General features: G+C 50.3%; 1 protein-coding gene across 1 annotated transcript in view; it reads left to right on the top strand.

The window, feature by feature from the left end:
• LOC130490392 (integrin alpha-X-like) overlaps positions 1-16,329 on the top strand; it is a 39,932-nt gene extending 23,603 nt beyond the window's left edge. Inside the window, exons 14-28 of the mRNA XM_056864218.1 lie at positions 1,826-1,983; positions 2,591-2,745; positions 3,761-3,892; positions 5,114-5,187; positions 5,685-5,826; positions 5,945-6,058; positions 7,465-7,544; positions 8,600-8,683; positions 10,359-10,437; positions 11,337-11,444; positions 13,230-13,316; positions 13,766-13,879; positions 14,584-14,676; positions 15,351-15,461; positions 16,210-16,329. Of these exons, the coding sequence (XP_056720196.1) occupies positions 1,826-1,983; positions 2,591-2,745; positions 3,761-3,892; positions 5,114-5,187; positions 5,685-5,826; positions 5,945-6,058; positions 7,465-7,544; positions 8,600-8,683; positions 10,359-10,437; positions 11,337-11,444; positions 13,230-13,316; positions 13,766-13,879; positions 14,584-14,676; positions 15,351-15,461; positions 16,210-16,323 (1,645 nt within the window). The 3' untranslated portion in view covers positions 16,324-16,329. The remainder of the gene's footprint in view (positions 1-1,825; positions 1,984-2,590; positions 2,746-3,760; positions 3,893-5,113; positions 5,188-5,684; positions 5,827-5,944; positions 6,059-7,464; positions 7,545-8,599; positions 8,684-10,358; positions 10,438-11,336; positions 11,445-13,229; positions 13,317-13,765; positions 13,880-14,583; positions 14,677-15,350; positions 15,462-16,209) is intronic.
• Positions 16,330-16,654: the final 325 nt, after the last annotated feature.

Genomic DNA, 16,654 nt, shown 5'->3' on the forward strand with positions numbered 1-16,654 from the left:
TGTGTGTGTGTGTTAAGTGCCGTCAAGTCGCTTCCAACTCATGGCAATCCTATGAATGAAAGTCCTCCAAAATGTCCTATCTTTGACAGCCTTGCTCAGATCTTGCAAACTGAAGGCTGTGGCTTCCTTTAGTGAGTCAATCCATCTCTTGTTGGGTCTTCCTCTTTTCCTGCTGCCCTCAACTTTTCCTAGCATGACCCCATGAGGGGTCGCCATAAATCAGTTGCAACTTGACTGCGCTTTCCACCACCAAACATATTGCCATTAACAGATGAACCCATGACGCAACTGCTGGTGCCTCTAGCTCAGTATTGTCTGCTCTGATTGGCAGCAGCCCTCCAGGCAGTGAAGGGTCTTTTTTGGCATCTACTGCCTGCCCCAGATCCTTCAACTGGAGACTGAAGCTTGCGCCTTTTATACACGTAGCACACACTCTGCCTCTGCGCCGTGGCTGCCTGGGTGATGCAGCGCAGGGTCAGTCGCCTCTAAGGTTGAAAAAGTAGAATTATGAAGTTCAAAAATAACCATTTACAATGGTTCCACAAAACTGTGCAGTCTGTGGGGAAGGGAAGTGGTTGTATGATTCATAAGAGAAGAAAAATAGGGCTACACCAAGTGATGTGCCAGCAAAAAGGACCTTTCACTAAACCTTTCCACAGCAGTTGAGTTCCACAGCAGAACTCAGTTGCTGTGGAGAGGTTCAGTAAAAAGAACTCTGATCCCCCTGGTGAAGCTTAAGTAGCGAAATGAAAAGAAAAAGAAGAAGAATTGGTTTTTATATGCAGACTTTCTCTGCCACTTAAGGGAGACTCAAGCTGGCTTACAATCACTTTCCCTTCCCCTCCCCACAACAGACACCCTGCGAGGTGAGTGGGGCTGAGAGAGCTCTAAGGTCACCCAGCTGGCTTCGTGTGGAGGAGCGGGGAATCAAACCCGGTTCTCCAGATCAGAATCCACCACTCCAAACCACCACTCTTAACAACTACACCACGCTGGCTGTACCTGACAATAAAGCTGTCACCAGTCACCTTGCATCTTGTTTTCCTTTTTTGGTTTGTATGATTTATACCCAGCGACGTCCAGGACTCTTAAGGACTGGGGAAAGCATTTTCACAGCCGAGGGCTAAAAATTCAGATGGCATTCTTCCCATTAATCAGAAAGTGTCACAATAGGCTGATGCTGGCGGCACTCCCCATATAGCCTATAGCCTGTGAACAGCTGTCTCCTTACTCAGACAGCTGGAGGGGGAGGATGGAAGTTTTCACTGTAGATTGAGTCCTGGGAAAGTGAGTCACAGAAACGCGTCCTTGAGTAACAGGAATAGCCCTCCCCCATGCAAAAGATGTGTAACAACTTTACATGCATTGCACATTGTGGTGTAGTGGTTAAGAGCAGTGGTTTGGAGCGGTGGACTCTGATCTGGAGAACCATGAGCGGCGGAGGCTAATCTGGTGAACTGGATTTGTTTCCCCACTCCTACACACGAAGCCAGCTGGATGACCGTGGGCTAGTCACACTCTCAGCCTCACCTACTTCACAGGGTGTCTGTTGTGGGGAGGGGGAGGGAAGGTGATTGTAAGCCGGTTTGATTCTTCCTTAAGTGGTGGAGAAAGCCAGCATATAAAAATCAACTCTTCTTCTTCTGGTGATTATCTGGAAAGACCCTAATTTGGGTATGTTGCATAATGTGTCGATAGATTCATGGCGTTACACAATCTAAGCGACACTTCCCTTTGCTGCTGTGGCGCGGGGCGCATGTTCTCAGAGAATGCCTGCCTAACGATTCTGAGCCTCCCTTCCGCCCCCCCACTCTCTCTGCCTCAGGTCTCGGCCTGTGCTCCAAGTCCAGCCCAGCATCTCCTTCTCCCCATCTATGATCCCCCTCTCTGCCTTTGAGTGCCAAGGCCAGGAACAGCTGAACAGGGAGGTCAGCACAGCAACCGTCTGTCTCTCCGTCCGGTCGAACACTCCGTTTGCACACGGTAGGGTCCGCAGCATCAGGGGCATGAGTGGCGCTTGGGGGTTGGTACCCAGTGTATGCATGGCATGTACCGAGGATGCACCAAGGGCAGGCCCCGAAGCAGCGTGAAAAGGGCTCAGCTGAACCCCTTCAGTGTTTCAATTATGCGCCATAGTCACCAGCACTTTTCAAATTGCATTCCTAAGAACCTTCGGGTCCCACAGAAGCTTTAGGGCAGGGGTGCCAAATATAAGGCCTTTATACCAGTCTCTCTCTGTGTGTGTGTGTGTGTGTGTGTTAAGTGCCATCAAGTCGCTTCCAACTCATGGCGACCTTATGAATGAAAGTCTGGTCCTTTTAACTGCATATGCCAGGGATTGAAGCTGGGATCTTCTAGATGGCAAGCAGATGCTCTGCCTCTGAACTAGTGGACAATTGGCGAGCACACTGGAACACACCTGTGCCATCTGCAGTGTGTCGTAGTTCTTCAGCAGATAAATGGGTGTGGAACGGGTTCCCTGAGGGAAGGAAAGCCCCTGATTACAGGGAAAGAAGCTGCACAGCACATCCCAGACATACCCACAACATCTCCGCTCATTCTCTGTTTGTTTTCCACTCCTTTCCTGCAGCCGGTAGGATTTCGAACACCATTTGGTACTCCTTGGCTTTGGATCCCGGTCGGATGAAAGTCCGGGCTGCTTTCGACAGCGGCTCCTCCACCGTCACCAGTGAGATACAGATGGGCTTGGCCCAGAAGTGCATGACGTATCGCATAAAGCTGCCGGTCAGTTCAGAGCTTCAGTGGGGGAGGAAAAGCCAAGGCCAGGTTGGGGGGGGGGTGTCTTTTGGCCCATGAGAAAAGGGCTTTCCTTTCTTTGCTCCTATGACCCATAGGTCCTGAGCAGTTACTTCTTAGAGGAAAATATGATGGAGAGATATTTGGCCACGGCCAGTGTTATATTTGGATCTTTATCCATCGGCAAATAGGGGACTATTTTGTCTCTTGTTATGAGGGCAGGAATTCTCGCCAATATGGGGGATGATCCATTTATCTCGGTGGTGTTTAAAGAGGGGGCATTCCATCACCTTGTGAGATAATGTGTCAATTTTCTTTGAACTGCATGGGCAGAGTCTGTCAGAGTATGGTAGATTTCCATATCTTCCATTTAATACTGCTGAGGGTACAGCAGTTAAACGGGCGAGCATAAAGGCTCTTCGGAAGGGGAAGGGCTGTCATGGTGAGATCGCACCTGGAGTATTGTGTGCAGTTCTGGAGGCCTCACTTCAAAAACGATGTGGACAGAATGGAGTGGGTGCAGAGGAGAGCGACGAGGATGATCAGGGGCCTGGAAACCGAGGCCTGCGAGGAAAGGCTGAGCAAATTGGGAATGCTCAGTCTGGAGAAGAGGAGGTTGAGGGGGGACATGATTGCTCTCTTTAAGTATTTGAAGGGCTGTCACTTAGAGGAGGGCAGGGAGCTGTTCCTGTTGGCAGCAGAGGATAGGACTCGCACTAATGGGTTTAAATTGAGGATGGAAAGGTACCGGCTGGATATTAGGAAAACTTTTTTACAGTAAGAGTTGTTTTGACAGTGGAATCAGCTACCTAGGGAGGTGGTGAGCTCCCCCTCAGTGGCAGTCTTTAAGCAGAGGCTGGACAAACATTGGTCAGGGATGCTCTAGGAGGGCCCTGCATTGAGCAGGGGGTTGGACTAGATGGCCTCTATGGACCCTTCCAACTCTACGATTCTGTAAGCAAACCTGATCTCACTTTCTCTTTTGGTCTCTCCGTGATGCAAGGTGTGTGTAGAAGACAGCCTCACGTCCATAAAGCTGCAGCTGAGTTACAACCTAACAGGAGAGCCCATTCCTTCTGCGGACAACCTGAGAGCCATCCTGAAGGAAGATTCTCCCCGTCTGTTTGCCGCGTCGGTGAGTCCATGCCTTCTGATGCCTTGAGGCAGCTTTACATGGCTTGGGGATTGGTTGTTGTGTAACTCAACATGTTCAACTGTCAAAGATCCAAGGCTTAATTCACATTAAAACATATCTGGTGGAAAATTTCATCATGTCACAGCTGACTTATGGCGACTGTGTAGGGTTTTCAAGGCAAGAGACTATGGGAGGTGGTTTGCCATGGCCTGCCTCTGTGTGGGCTGAGAGAGTTCGGAGAGAACTCTCCAACTGGCCCAAGATCACCCGGCAGGCTTCATGTGGAGCAGCGGGAAATCGAACCCAGTTCTCCAGATTAGAGTCCGCCGCTCTTAACCACTACACCACGCTGGCTTCTGATAATCTTCCTCTTTCATATATCGCTGAATCTGGCTCGTTCACTCATAAAATGTCTTGCTCGAAGCTCTCCCCGCTAACCCCCACTTTGACTCCTGGTCTGTTTGTAGAAGGAACACAGGAGGGTCTTAGCAGGCTGGAGCAGAAGGGAGAAGCGGAGAAATTCCGCTCCATGAGCAGATCGTGCTGGACACAAGTCCCTGATCAGAGGCTGTTGAACTACAGAAAGTCAAGTATTAAATGAGATTAGCTACTGGTATGGTGTAAGGAGCCCCGTGGCACAGAGTGGTAAGCTGCAGTACTGCAGTCAAAAGCTCTGCTCATCGACCTGAGTTCAATCCCAACAGAAGTTGGTTTCAGGTAGCCGGCTCAAGGTTGACTCATCCTTCCATCCTTCCAAGGTTGGTAAAATGAGTACCCAGCTTGCTGGGGGTAAAGGGAAGATGACTGGGGAAGGCACTGGCAAACCACCTCGTAAATGAAAGTCTGCTTAGGAAACGTCGGGATGTGATGTCACCCCATGGGTCAGGAATGACCAGGTGCTTGCACAGGGGACCTTTACCTTTTACCTTTTTATGGTGTAATAGACATTGCAGTACCAGAGAGGCGCTGGGTTCACATTTGTTCTCAGCCACAGCAAGTCACATTTAACCTACCACACAGAGTTATTGTAAGGATAAAAATGCTTGGGGAAAGCCATGGCTCCCTACTGGAGCACCTTGGAGAAAAGGGCCGTGTGGTGGATAAACACATTTGACATTAAAATCAAAGGAGGAGGGTTTGAAATTGTATAGGGAAAATGCTACGTTTTAATACTCCCACCAATAATGATATGCTTCCTGCCCCTCCTCCTTCCACTCACAGCTGCCCTTTGAGAAGAATTGTGGTCACGATGGAGTCTGTAAAGACATCTTAAAAACCGCCTTTAATTTCTCAGGGTAAGTTAGGATTTCCCCCCCCCCCCATATCCCTCTGTGTGTGTGGGTTAAGTGCCGCCAAGTCGCTTCCGGCTCATGGCGACCCTATGAATCCATGTCCTCCAAAATGTCCCATCTCTACCCAATGTCCCTCTCTACCCAAATGGAATTTACCCAGCAAGCCAGGCGTCGGACTGGCAATATCCCATTAACTTCTGGGCCTCTCAGCTTTGGTGCTGAAGAACTGCGGGGAGGAATGTGTGCCATACTGCCGGGACACCTCTCCGAGGAAGCCCACAACGCTGCCTTGGCCTACTTTCCACCATCTTTTCCTAACTTCATTCAGAGTTCAAGCTCAGAATATACTTTCCTTCTCGGGACTGACCCCGGGGACTTGGGAAGCAGCAGCGGAGGGCAATGGGGCCTGTGTGTCTGTGGATTGCCTCTCTCTTCCTCCCCAGAAATACCACAGTCTTGTTTCAGAGATTCAGCACAAATTCTCTTCCCCTTTTCTTCAGCCTAGACACGCTAGTGGTGGGTCAGGACCTGGAACTCAACGCCACAGTCTTCTTCCGGAACGACGGGGAGGATTCGTACAGCTCCAACCTGACTTTTGTCTACCCTTCAGCGCTCTCCTACCGCAGGTTCAAAATACTGCAGGTGTGGGGAGCAGAAATGTCGGGGAGCCAGGGAGGGGGCCTGGCTTGGAGGGTGGGGAGAGGGGGTCTCTGTGTTCCCATTACCCACGTTCACAATCCCGTTCCCCCACACTACTCAGTCTAACAGGAAGAACATGGGCATTAAATGCTTCTCGGCCCCTGCCTCAAGGGAGGACTCTTTGAGGAACACCACCTGCAACATCAACCACCCCATTTTCCGGAGTGGGGCTGAGGTAAGTTCCTATCCCCAGAATATTGAGGAGTAGGAAGCCCTTCCCATCTGGCTAATATTTGTCCTGCAGCCAAAAATGATCCTCTGATTCTGGGCAGGCCTGTCTCCGTGGGGCTACCCCCATTCCCAAAAAGTGTTTTGGTTGCTTGGCAACCACCCTAGAGGAGATGCTCTTCAGGTGACAACCATATTCACTCCTCATAAATAGAAACAGTTGAAGAAGAAGAGTTGGTTTTTATATGCCGACTTTCTCTGCCACTTAAGGGAGAATCAAACCGGCTGACAATCACCTCCCCTTCCCCTCCCCACAACAGACACCCTGTGAGGTAGGTGAGGCTGAGAGAGCTGTGACTAGCCCAAGGTCACCCAGCTGGCTTTGTGTGTAGGAGTGGGGAAACCAATCCATTTCCCCAGATTAGCCTCCGCCGCTCAGGTGGAGGAGCGGGGAATCGAACTCAGTTCTCCAGATCAGAGTCCACTGCTCCAAACCACCGCTCTTAACCACTACACCACGCTGGCTCTCTACACCACTCTTAACCACTACACCATGCTGGTTGAAGTGAATGCTGGGCTTCTCAGCCCTGGTGTAGTAGTGCTTTGTGTAAGGATGCCCTGAGCACACAATGAAAAAAGAGTGTAACCTTCTTTTGTCCGAGTTTGAAGGAAGTCTAGAGGTTATTATTCCAAAATAAATCACTGGTTACACGTGCCTTCAAAAGTATCCAACACTACAGAATTTAAAATAGGGAAGTAGGGTTGCCAGCTCCGGGTTGGGAAATACCTGGAGATTTTTGGGGCGGAGCCTGAAGAGGGTGGGGTTTGGGGACGGGAGAGGCTTCAATGCCATGGAGTCCAATTGCTGAAGCGGCCACTTTCTCCAGGGGAACTGATCTCTATTGGCTGGAGATCAGTTGTAATAGCAAGAGATCTCCAGCTAGAACCTGGAGGTTGGCAACCCTATCGGGAAGTGTCATGGCTCCTACCTTGAGAACACTGGGGACTGTTTTGTGAGAGTTTAGTAATCTCTAGCAGAGTACACCAACTCTGGATTGGGAAATTCCTAGAGATTTGGGGGTGGATCTGGGGGTGAAGCCTGGGGAGGGTGCAGTTTAGGGAGGGGAGAGAAGTCACTGGGGTATAACGCCATAGAATCCACCCTCCAAAGCTGCCATTTTCTCCACAAGAACTGATCTCTGTTGTCTGGAGATGCATTGTAGTTCTGAGAGATCTCCAGGCCCCACCAGGAGGTTGGTAACCCTAGTATCCTCAGGCCCATCTGATAAAAGTCCTCAGATCTCTAGGAGAAGCAGCAGCCATGAGGGTTAACCATTAACAAAGTGTTACCATCTGCTTTAAGATCTCCTGGTGCGCTCTCATGCGTCATGTGTTGCATCTCCCCTGTTTTAGGTAATCTTCAATGTATCTTTTTCCATTGACCCTGAAGGAGTTTTGGGGAGTGAGGTGCAGATCAATGCCACGGCTGGCAGGTGAGGCTAAACCTGCCGTTTTCTCCTTATTCCTAATGGTGGAAGCTGAAAACACAGTTAGGAAAGTTTGGTTTGGGGAGGGGGTGCACGGGTGGGTAGGGAAAAGGGCTGGAAGAGGAGACGTCTCCTCATTGAGGTCTGGTCACTTGGAACCTCGACAAGGCTGGTCCTTTCCTCACCAAGCCTAATGGGGGAAGCCTATAGATCCCGTTTTACCACACATCGCTATGAAGTGGGATTTGCTTGCAGGACAGACTTAAGCCAGTAACAGATCAGGAGCCAAACTTGTGAAATCACTTTCAAGCAGAATTAAATTCATAATGCAACTGGGTCTTGAGTCTCTGGGTTGGGAAATACCTGGAGATTTTTGCTGGCAGAGCCTGAGGAGGGTGGGGTTAGGGGAGGTGGAGTGACTTCAATGCCATACTTATGGTTTCCAAGTGCCAGGTGGTGGCGGGCAACCCCCTGCCAATCCACCTGACTGCCCGCCGACCAGCTGAGGGTAAGCGTGCAATGCACTGCACGCGTGCCTGCCCACTGAAACACGTCCCTTCCGGTTTACACCCGGAAGCGCTGCACCGCAAGGGGCCTTTTACAAGCTCAAACTGGGAGTCTGAGAGGTAAACGGCCCCTTGTGATGTGTTTTACACCTGGGAGTGCTGCATTGCAACGGGCCTTTTACCACTCAAACTCTCAGTAAACCAGAAGCGATGCAGCACTTCTGGAGCGCGCGAACGACCCCCCCCCCACCTCCGCTCCAAATAACCTCCCGCCGAAGGAGAAGGGGGACCTGGTAAGCCTAGCCATAGTCCAGTTGCCAACGCGGCCATTTTCTCCAGGTGAACTGATCTCAATCGGCTGAAGATCAGTTGTAATAGCAGGAGATCTCCAGCTGCTACCTGGAGGTTGGCAACCCTAATCTCAGTCATCACATCTAATGAAGTAATATACATTGTGGCAGGGGAGCGGGGGAAATGGGGCGCCTGCAGAACACAGTTGGTCAGTGGCACGTGCGGCATGTTCTGACGCATTTCTCCCTTTTCTCCCTTTTCCAGTGAAAACAACAGCCCGGTCACCCAGGACATGTTTCACCAAGCAACGCTGCCCGTTAAATACGCCATATACGTTTCTGTCAAGAAGTACGTGACCGCAAGTATTATGAGGCAAATGCAGACACCTGCCTGGGCCTCCGCCATCTTGCTAGTGGGTGGTGGAGGCGCCCCCCCCCAAAAAAAATAGACAAGGTTGCTTGTATGGGACAGCCATCTCAGGGTGGTTTTCTTCAAGGAAAATTCCATCCTGTTTTATGATTCAAAATAGTAGAGATGCTGTGACTTGTATGACCAGGGTCTTTTATGCATGGCTGTTTCACTTGCTGTCACCCCCCTGACAGCTGTGGGTCTTTTGTGTTGATTATGCATGCCGTTTCCGACTGTCAGAGGTCGCCTCACTCTCCCCCTGCCTTTCCCCACGTTTTGCCCGCGTTTTCAAATCTGAAATCAAACGGGTCTCTGAAAACGTGGACAGTACGCAGTCGGGGCACTTTGCCAGTGGGATGCCCCTGGAAGGTTGCCTGTGGGCCGGGAGAAAAATGTCCTGTCCCTTTAGGTAAAGGTCCCCTGTGCAAGCACCGGGTCATTCCTGACCCATGGGGTGACGTCACATCCCGACGTTTACTAGGCAGACGTTGTTTGCAGGGTGGTTTGCCACTGCCTTCCCCAGTCATCTTCCCTTTACCCCCAGCAAGCTGGGTACTCATTTCACCGACCTCGGAAGGATGGAAGGCTGAGTCGACCTTGAGCCGGCTACCCGAAACCAACCTCCGTCGGGATCGAACTCAGGTCGTGAGCAGAGCTTTTGACTGCAGTACTGCAGCTTACCCCTCTGCGCCACGGGGCTCTTATATTAGTAGGGGCTTAATGTGTGGGAATGGGCAGTTGAAGCTTTTAGGGGATAAGAGGTAAACAATATCGCCTGGTAAACACCATTCCATTAATCCTCTGTTAAATGAACAGGAAGAGCCCCGTGGCGCAGAGGGGTAAGCTGCAGTACTGCAGTCTAAGCTCTGCTCACGACCTGAGTTCGATCCCGATGGAAGTTGGTTTCAGGTAGCCGGCTCAAGGTTGACTCAGCCTTCCATATTTCCGAGGTCAGTAAAAGGAGTACCCAGCTTGCTGGGGGTAAAGGGAAGACGACTGGGGAAAGCACTGGCAAACCACCCTGTAAACAAAGTCTGCCTAGTAAACGTCAGGATGTGACATCACCCCATGGGTCAGGAATGACCCAGTGCTTGCACAGGGGACCTTTACCTTTTCTAAATGAACAGGAGGCTTGCTTGCCTCCTATTGTACTGCTATTAATGCCACCAAAAATTCTGCCACCTGGAAGAGATTGCCTCACCTCATGTTTTGTTACGGCCTCCTCTTGGAGTCAACAATGAATAGGCAAGGAGGGGTCTTTTCCAGATCTGTCTGGCTTCCTCTCCTCTCTCGTCTCCTCTCCTCTCCTCTCCTCTCCTCTCCTTCCTTCTTTCCTTCCTTCCTTCCTTTTCCTTCCTTCCTTCCTTCCTTCCTTCCTTCCTTCCTTCCTTCCTTCCTTCCTTCCTTCCTTCCTTCCTTCCTTCCTTCCTTTCCTTCCTTCTTTCTTTCTTATTCTTTCTTTCTTTCTTTCTTTCTTTCTTTCTTTCTTTCTTTCTTTCTTTCTTTCTTTCTTTCTTTCTTTCTTTCTTTCTCATGCCTTTGCTCCTTTGCCCCAGATCCCCCATCTTCCCTCCTTCCCTCAAATATACACCTCAGGCCTTCTCTTTTCTTCCAGTATGGATGATTCAACCAAGTATGTCAACTTTTCCATGGGGCAGGAAGACGGAAACCAGTCAGTGGAACATCGTTATGAGGTATGGGAGGACACAAAGAGACAAAACATTGAAAGATGAGCAACATGCGTTACCGACCTCCAGGTGGGGCCTGAAGTTCTCCCAAAATGATAGATGATCTCTAGACTATAAAGACCAGTTTTCCTGGAGGAAATGGCAGCTTCTGAGAGTAGACTGTATGGTATACCAGTCTAGGGCTTCCCCTTCTCCTAGACTCTGTGCTATACCATAGAATCTAGGTGAAATGGAAGTCCTAGAGAGGGTTGATGGTCTGTGACTTCTGTTTCTCCTATGGTATACTATTTAGAGCAGAGGTGTCAAACATACGGCCCGTGGGCTGGATCCGGCCCTTTGAGAGCTCTTATCCGGCCCACAAACCAGCCGAAGGAGCTACCACCCCCCAGTCCTATCTGGGCTGGCAAGGCATGGCCCAGCCCAACCAAGTGCATTTATGTCATATCCGGCCCTCGTATCAAATGAGTTTGACACTCCTGATTTAGAGTGTACATTATACTATAGAGACTAGGTGAAACTGACTGATGATGACAAGTTATGTACAGTGGGGGGAAAGGGCAGTAGGAAATGATATGAGGTGGCAAATTGAAATTTAAAATTTGATGGAAGTGCCCCTACATGAAGGGTAGGAGTGGGAAGGGCTGACCTTCGTGCTGGATATGACGCCAAAGAATATGACCTCACATCCCCACTGAGCTCCTTCCTGTCCCCAAACTTTACTCTCCCCAGGCATCACCCCAAATTTCCATGAATTTCCGAAGCTGGAGTTGGCAACTCTAGCAGCTCACCAGAAGTGTAGTGGGTATAAACACTTGAAAACAGCAAAAAAAGTGTCTTAGAGCAAAGAGTGGAAAGAGCGTCCAGCTTCCACTTTACACTTTGCTAAGGATCCTCTTCTCGTTCAGGTGATGAATTCAATCAAGCGACAAGTCCCCGTGTCAGTGACGTTTGCGTTCCCCGTGCAGCTGAACGGGATGTGGGTTTGGAATGCGTCCGTGGACATCTCTGCCGAGGTATATCCCTCTGATACCATGTAGATGGGATTACTCTAGGTTAATGAAACTAGGTTAAATACTAAGGGGCATAAGAGGGACACAAATTATTTTCCCTCCCTCTGCCTCGTATAATACTGTCTTGACCTCCCGAAGTGCTGTAGATTCGGGAAAGGCAAAAGAAAGTCATTCTTCAGACACCACGTAATGTCTTTGTGACATTTGCAGGGCAATCCTATGCAGAATGGCATGCATCTATATCAGTGATGGTGAACCTTTTAGAGACCGAGTGCCCAAACTGCAACCGAAAACCCACATATTTATCGCCGAGTGCCAATGCGGCAATTTAACCTGAATACCACCCCCAGAGGGGGCCCAGAGGGAGAGGCTAGGGTTGCCAAGTTCCTCTTCACCATGAGTGGGAGGTTTTTTGGGGTGGTGCCTGAGGAGGGCGGGGTTTGGGAAAGGACTTCAGTGCCATAGAGTCCAATTGCCAAAGTGGCAATTTTTTCCAGGGGAACTGATCTCTATTGGTTGGAGATCACCCGGGGCGGGGCAGAGCCGGAAAGGCCAGCGGCTTGGAGGAACCGCGCGTGCCGGCAGAGAGGGCTACGCGTGCCGGAAGTGGCACGCGTGCCATAGGTTCGCCAACACAGATCTATATTCATTGAAGGCTTGGAAGGGTGTAATTTCATTTAGGATGGCACTGTTGGTGCTACAAGGTACAGGGGGGCACCAGTGTAAGGGGGCTTGAAGGTGGGGGGAGCTGACAACTTCATGGAGGATCAGATGGAATTTTTGTGTTTGGTGGTGGAAAGTGTCATCAAGTCACCCAGTTAGGTTTTCAAGGCAAGAGACAAGCAGAGGTGGTTAGGCATTGCCTGCCTCTGCAGAGTGACCCTGGACTTCCTTGGTAGTCTTCCAACCAAGTACTAACCAGGGCTGACACTGTTTAGCTTCCAAAATCTGGTGAGATCAGGCTAGCCTGGGCCATCCAGGTCAGGGGTACTTCCATGTTTATCTACCATTTTAGCAGGGGACAAGAAACAGGGAGTGGGTATCAGCATCATACTCTACTTGTGGGCTTCCCAGGAGCATGTAGCTGGCCTCTGCTGGCTGATGATAGGCCACTGCTTTGCTCCAGCAAGGCGGCTCTTGCGTGTTCTTCTCCAGCTGCCAGTCCTGTGCTCACAGTCACTAATCAGGGATTACATCCTGCCCCCTTTCTCAAAGCAGGAAGGAGTTGCAGGTTGGTCCAAAGCAAAATCCCCCCCGCTCCAGAAAAACCATGTGAAATCTTCTATTTGGACCAACCAAAATGACACAGAATAGGGTGCAAGTTTTTCAGTTCTCCAGAACCCTTCACCAGGCTGTATGTTAGCGACATTCTTTCCCCCTTAAACATCCAGGGTGATAAAGGGTTCTGGAGAATCCAGAAGGTTGCAGACTGTTTTGTGTTGTTTGGGTTGATCCTAATAAAAGGCATTACTTGGGGTGTTTTTTTTTTGTTGCTTATGCAGCCTGTCTTTCTATTATTATTACTTCCATCTTCCTATTATTGCTTTCTGTTATTGCTTTTGCACCACCCTCTTGCAGTTGCTGGATTTAGACTGTGTTAACTGACTTTATCATGCAGTGTGTTCCCCCTCAAACCACCACCACTGCATAGTTGAGCAGCAGCCCCTGTTGAAGAGGAGAAGCCTTTTCCCTCCAGCTTAGAAGTAGCTTCTTTGCCCTCATGGTTCTTTAAGGGAAAAGGCCTCACATGTGCCTAACTAATGCCAGAATCTCTCTCTTGTTCCTCAGCAGTTCCACCAGGCTCAGTGTGCCCTTGAGAAAAAGACTCCGGGGTCCAAGGATTTTGTGAACCAACTCCGCAATCGGGCTGTTCTGGTGAATCTCTCCCTCCCTTCCTGCCTGGGTCCCCAGTAGAGCCAGCCCAGCAGCCTCAATTTAAAAGCAACTGGCCCGGGGGGGGGGGCATTAAGAAGAAGAAGAAGAAGAGTTGGTTTTTATATGCTGACTTTCTCTACCACTTAAGGCAGAATCAAACCGGCTTACAATCACCTTCCCTTCCCCTCCCCACAAGACACCCTGTGAGGTGGGTGAGGCTGAGAGAGCATGACTTGACCCAAAATCTAGTTCACCAGATTAGCCTCCACAGCTCATGTGGAGGAGTGGGGAATCAAACCTGGTTCTCCAGATCAGAGTCCACCGCTCCAAACCACCGCTCTTAACCACTACACCAAAACTTCCAGGTATTATAACCAGTAGCCCCATGGGTCAAGGGTGTTCCTACTCGGTCCACCCGCACGACCTTTTATCCTTCCATCTCCTCTCAGGACTGCGCTGTGGCCACCTGCGAAACAATCCGTTGCAACATCCTGTCCCTGGAGCAGGGGCAGCCGCTGGAGTTTAGGATCCGGGGGGCTCTTGGCTTCAAGTGGCTGTCTCAGGTAAGTAGGTCGCTGCCTTATTGGGCCTGGTAGGGAGAGTGATTGGAGCCTTTCCTTTGTAAGCCGTTAGCATGCTCCCGCTATGCTCTGTCCCAGAATCAGTTGTGTCTCAGAGCCAAACTAGACGTTATAGTGGCCATAGGGTCGACCCGTGGCTGTTGACACTATTTTAGAGAAGAATCTGGCCAGTTACAAAAATGCCATGAGGGCCGCAGCACGGGGTGGGTGGGGGGAAGACCAGGCAACCTATCTCCAGGGGAACTGATCTCTGTCACCTGGAGACCAGTTGTAATTCCAGGTATCTCCAGGCCCCATGTGGAGGTTGGCAACTACATATAAAGCTGATACGTGCTTCTGGTGTAATTATGCTCAGAGCCAGCTGCGTACCTGGAATTCTACAAACAAGCAGAGAGTCTTTCTTGATGCCCATCTGCCAAAACCTCCCAAGTAGGTTTGGCAACCTGCAGGTACTAGCTGGAGATCTCCCGCTATTACAACTGATCTCCAGCTGATAGAGATCAGTTCCCCTGGAGAAAATGGCCGCTTTGGCAGTTGGACTCTATGACATTGAAGTCCCTCCCCTCCCCAAACCCCGCCCTTCTCAGGCTCCGCCCCAAAAACCTCCAGGTATTTCCCAACCCAGAGCTGGCAACCCTACTCCCAAGCCACACAGCTTCTCAGCAGGTTTCTCCCATGTCTTCCAGACCGAGCAGAAGAAAGTGGCCGTGTTGAGCACGGCGCAAGTTTTCTACGACAACACAAAGTACAGCCAGAAGGAGGGCTTCATAAAGAGCCAGGTAAGGAGTATGGAAAGATGCCATAGGAGGAGGGTGTGGTCTAAAACCAGAGGGAATCCTGGCTCTTTGCTCCCTTCTTTAGCTCTGGGTGAAGAGGGAGTTCCATCGTGGCATAGTGGTTAAGAGCAATGGTTTGAAGCGGTGGCCAAATATCTCTCTATCATATTTTCCTCTAAGAAATAACTGCTCAGGACCTATGGGAAGGAAAGAAGGTTTGAAGCTTTGGACTCTAATCATAGAATCATAGAGTTGGAAGGGACCACAAGGGTCATCTAGTCCAACCCCCTGCACAATGCAGGAATTTCACAACTACCTTCCCCACACTCACCCCCAGTGACTCCCTACTCCATGCTCAGAAGAACCGGGAGAACCGGGTTTGATACCCCACTCCTCCACATGAGCAGCAGGCGCTAAACTGGTGAACCGGGTTTGATTCCCCACTCCTCCACATTGAAGCCTGCTGGGTGACCTTGGGCTAGTCACGGTTCTCTTCGAGCTCTCTCAGCCCCACCTACCTCACAGGGTGTCTGTTGTGGGAAGGGAAGGGAATTGTAAGCCTGCTTGATTCTTCCTTAAGTGGCAGAGAAAGTCGGCATATAAAATCCAACTCTTCTTCTATGGAGGTGAGGACACCGAGGTACAGATTCTCACAATATGATCCTCTTGTGCTGTAGGTGAACACAGTGGTGGAATATTTGGAGGTCTACAACTATCTGCCCGTCATTATTGGCAGCAGCGTGGGGGGGCTCATCCTCCTGGCTCTGATCATCGCTGGTCTGTACAAGGTGAGAGCTGTTGGCGTTCTCTGCTCCGGCTGTGGGGTTCAGGATGGCCACTCTTGCCCAAGTCCAGCGAGGCAGATGTCACAAGCAGAGAACTGGCTGGGGCACCCTAAGCAAGGTGGCCAGTTGTGCATCCTTAAGGCTTGACTAGGGGAGGGGGCCCGTGGCTCGGTGGTAGAGCATCTGCTTTGCACGCAGAAGGTCCCAGGTTCAATCCCTGGTTTCTTCAGATGAATGGGCTGGTCAGTTAAATGATCACCAGCTTTCTGGGGCCATTTCACACTGTGAAAATGGCACTGTGGAGAGGACTACTCTTTCTCTTTATGTACCCTACGGTCCCAATCTCAGTCAAACCCATGCACGCCGGGGAAACATGTCCCAGAAGAAAATGTAATGCACAGCCCCATCCTTTATCTACAGCTGATAACGATGGTCTGGCTTCTCTCTACCTGTGGCTCAGTGGTAGAGCATCTGCTCGGCATGCAGAAGGTCCCAGGTTCAATTCCCGGCATCTCCCATTAAAGGGACTAGGCAAGTAGGTGATGCGAAAGACCTCTGCCTGAGACCCTGGAGAGCTGCTGCCACTGCCAGCCAGAGTAGACAGTACTGACTTTGATGGACCAAGGGTCTGATCTGATTCAGTAGAAGGCAGCTTCATGTGTTCGTGTGTGTTCATGTGTACCTTATAGCTGAAAAAATCAGGAAAAATGGAATCCTCTTTGGACTTCTTTCTCCTCTTTTCTCCTTTCAGTTCGGGTTCTTCAAAAGACAGTACAAACAGATGCTGGACGAGGCCGGAGAGAGTGATGTGGGGGCTGGACCTTCCCCAGGCAGTGGCCCCGATCCCCAAGCTGCCAACGCATAAGAGATGCCACAACCCACATCTTCCCTTGGCTCTCTTCTGGCATACTCTATGGGACGCTGTACTGAAGAAGAAGGAACAGGTGTCGAGCCCAGGCCTGTTTCATAGGGTGCCTTTTCCCTATGGGAAAAGTGCTTGGATATGGGGAATGACCACCTATTTGTGTGAGATTGTCATGTGGGACAATGACACACATACTGACAAGTTGCATTCAATTGTAACTTTGCATTTCGATTTGGGTATATATGTTTATTCTGCACCATTTGTTCCTGAACTAACGGGGAACCCAGTGCACAATTTTAAATAAAGAATGCAACCAAAAGACGGGTTTCTA

This window comes from Euleptes europaea, chromosome 18 (assembly GCF_029931775.1).
Source record: "Euleptes europaea isolate rEulEur1 chromosome 18, rEulEur1.hap1, whole genome shotgun sequence".
In the NCBI taxonomy this organism is placed as follows: Eukaryota; Metazoa; Chordata; class Lepidosauria; order Squamata; family Sphaerodactylidae; genus Euleptes; species Euleptes europaea.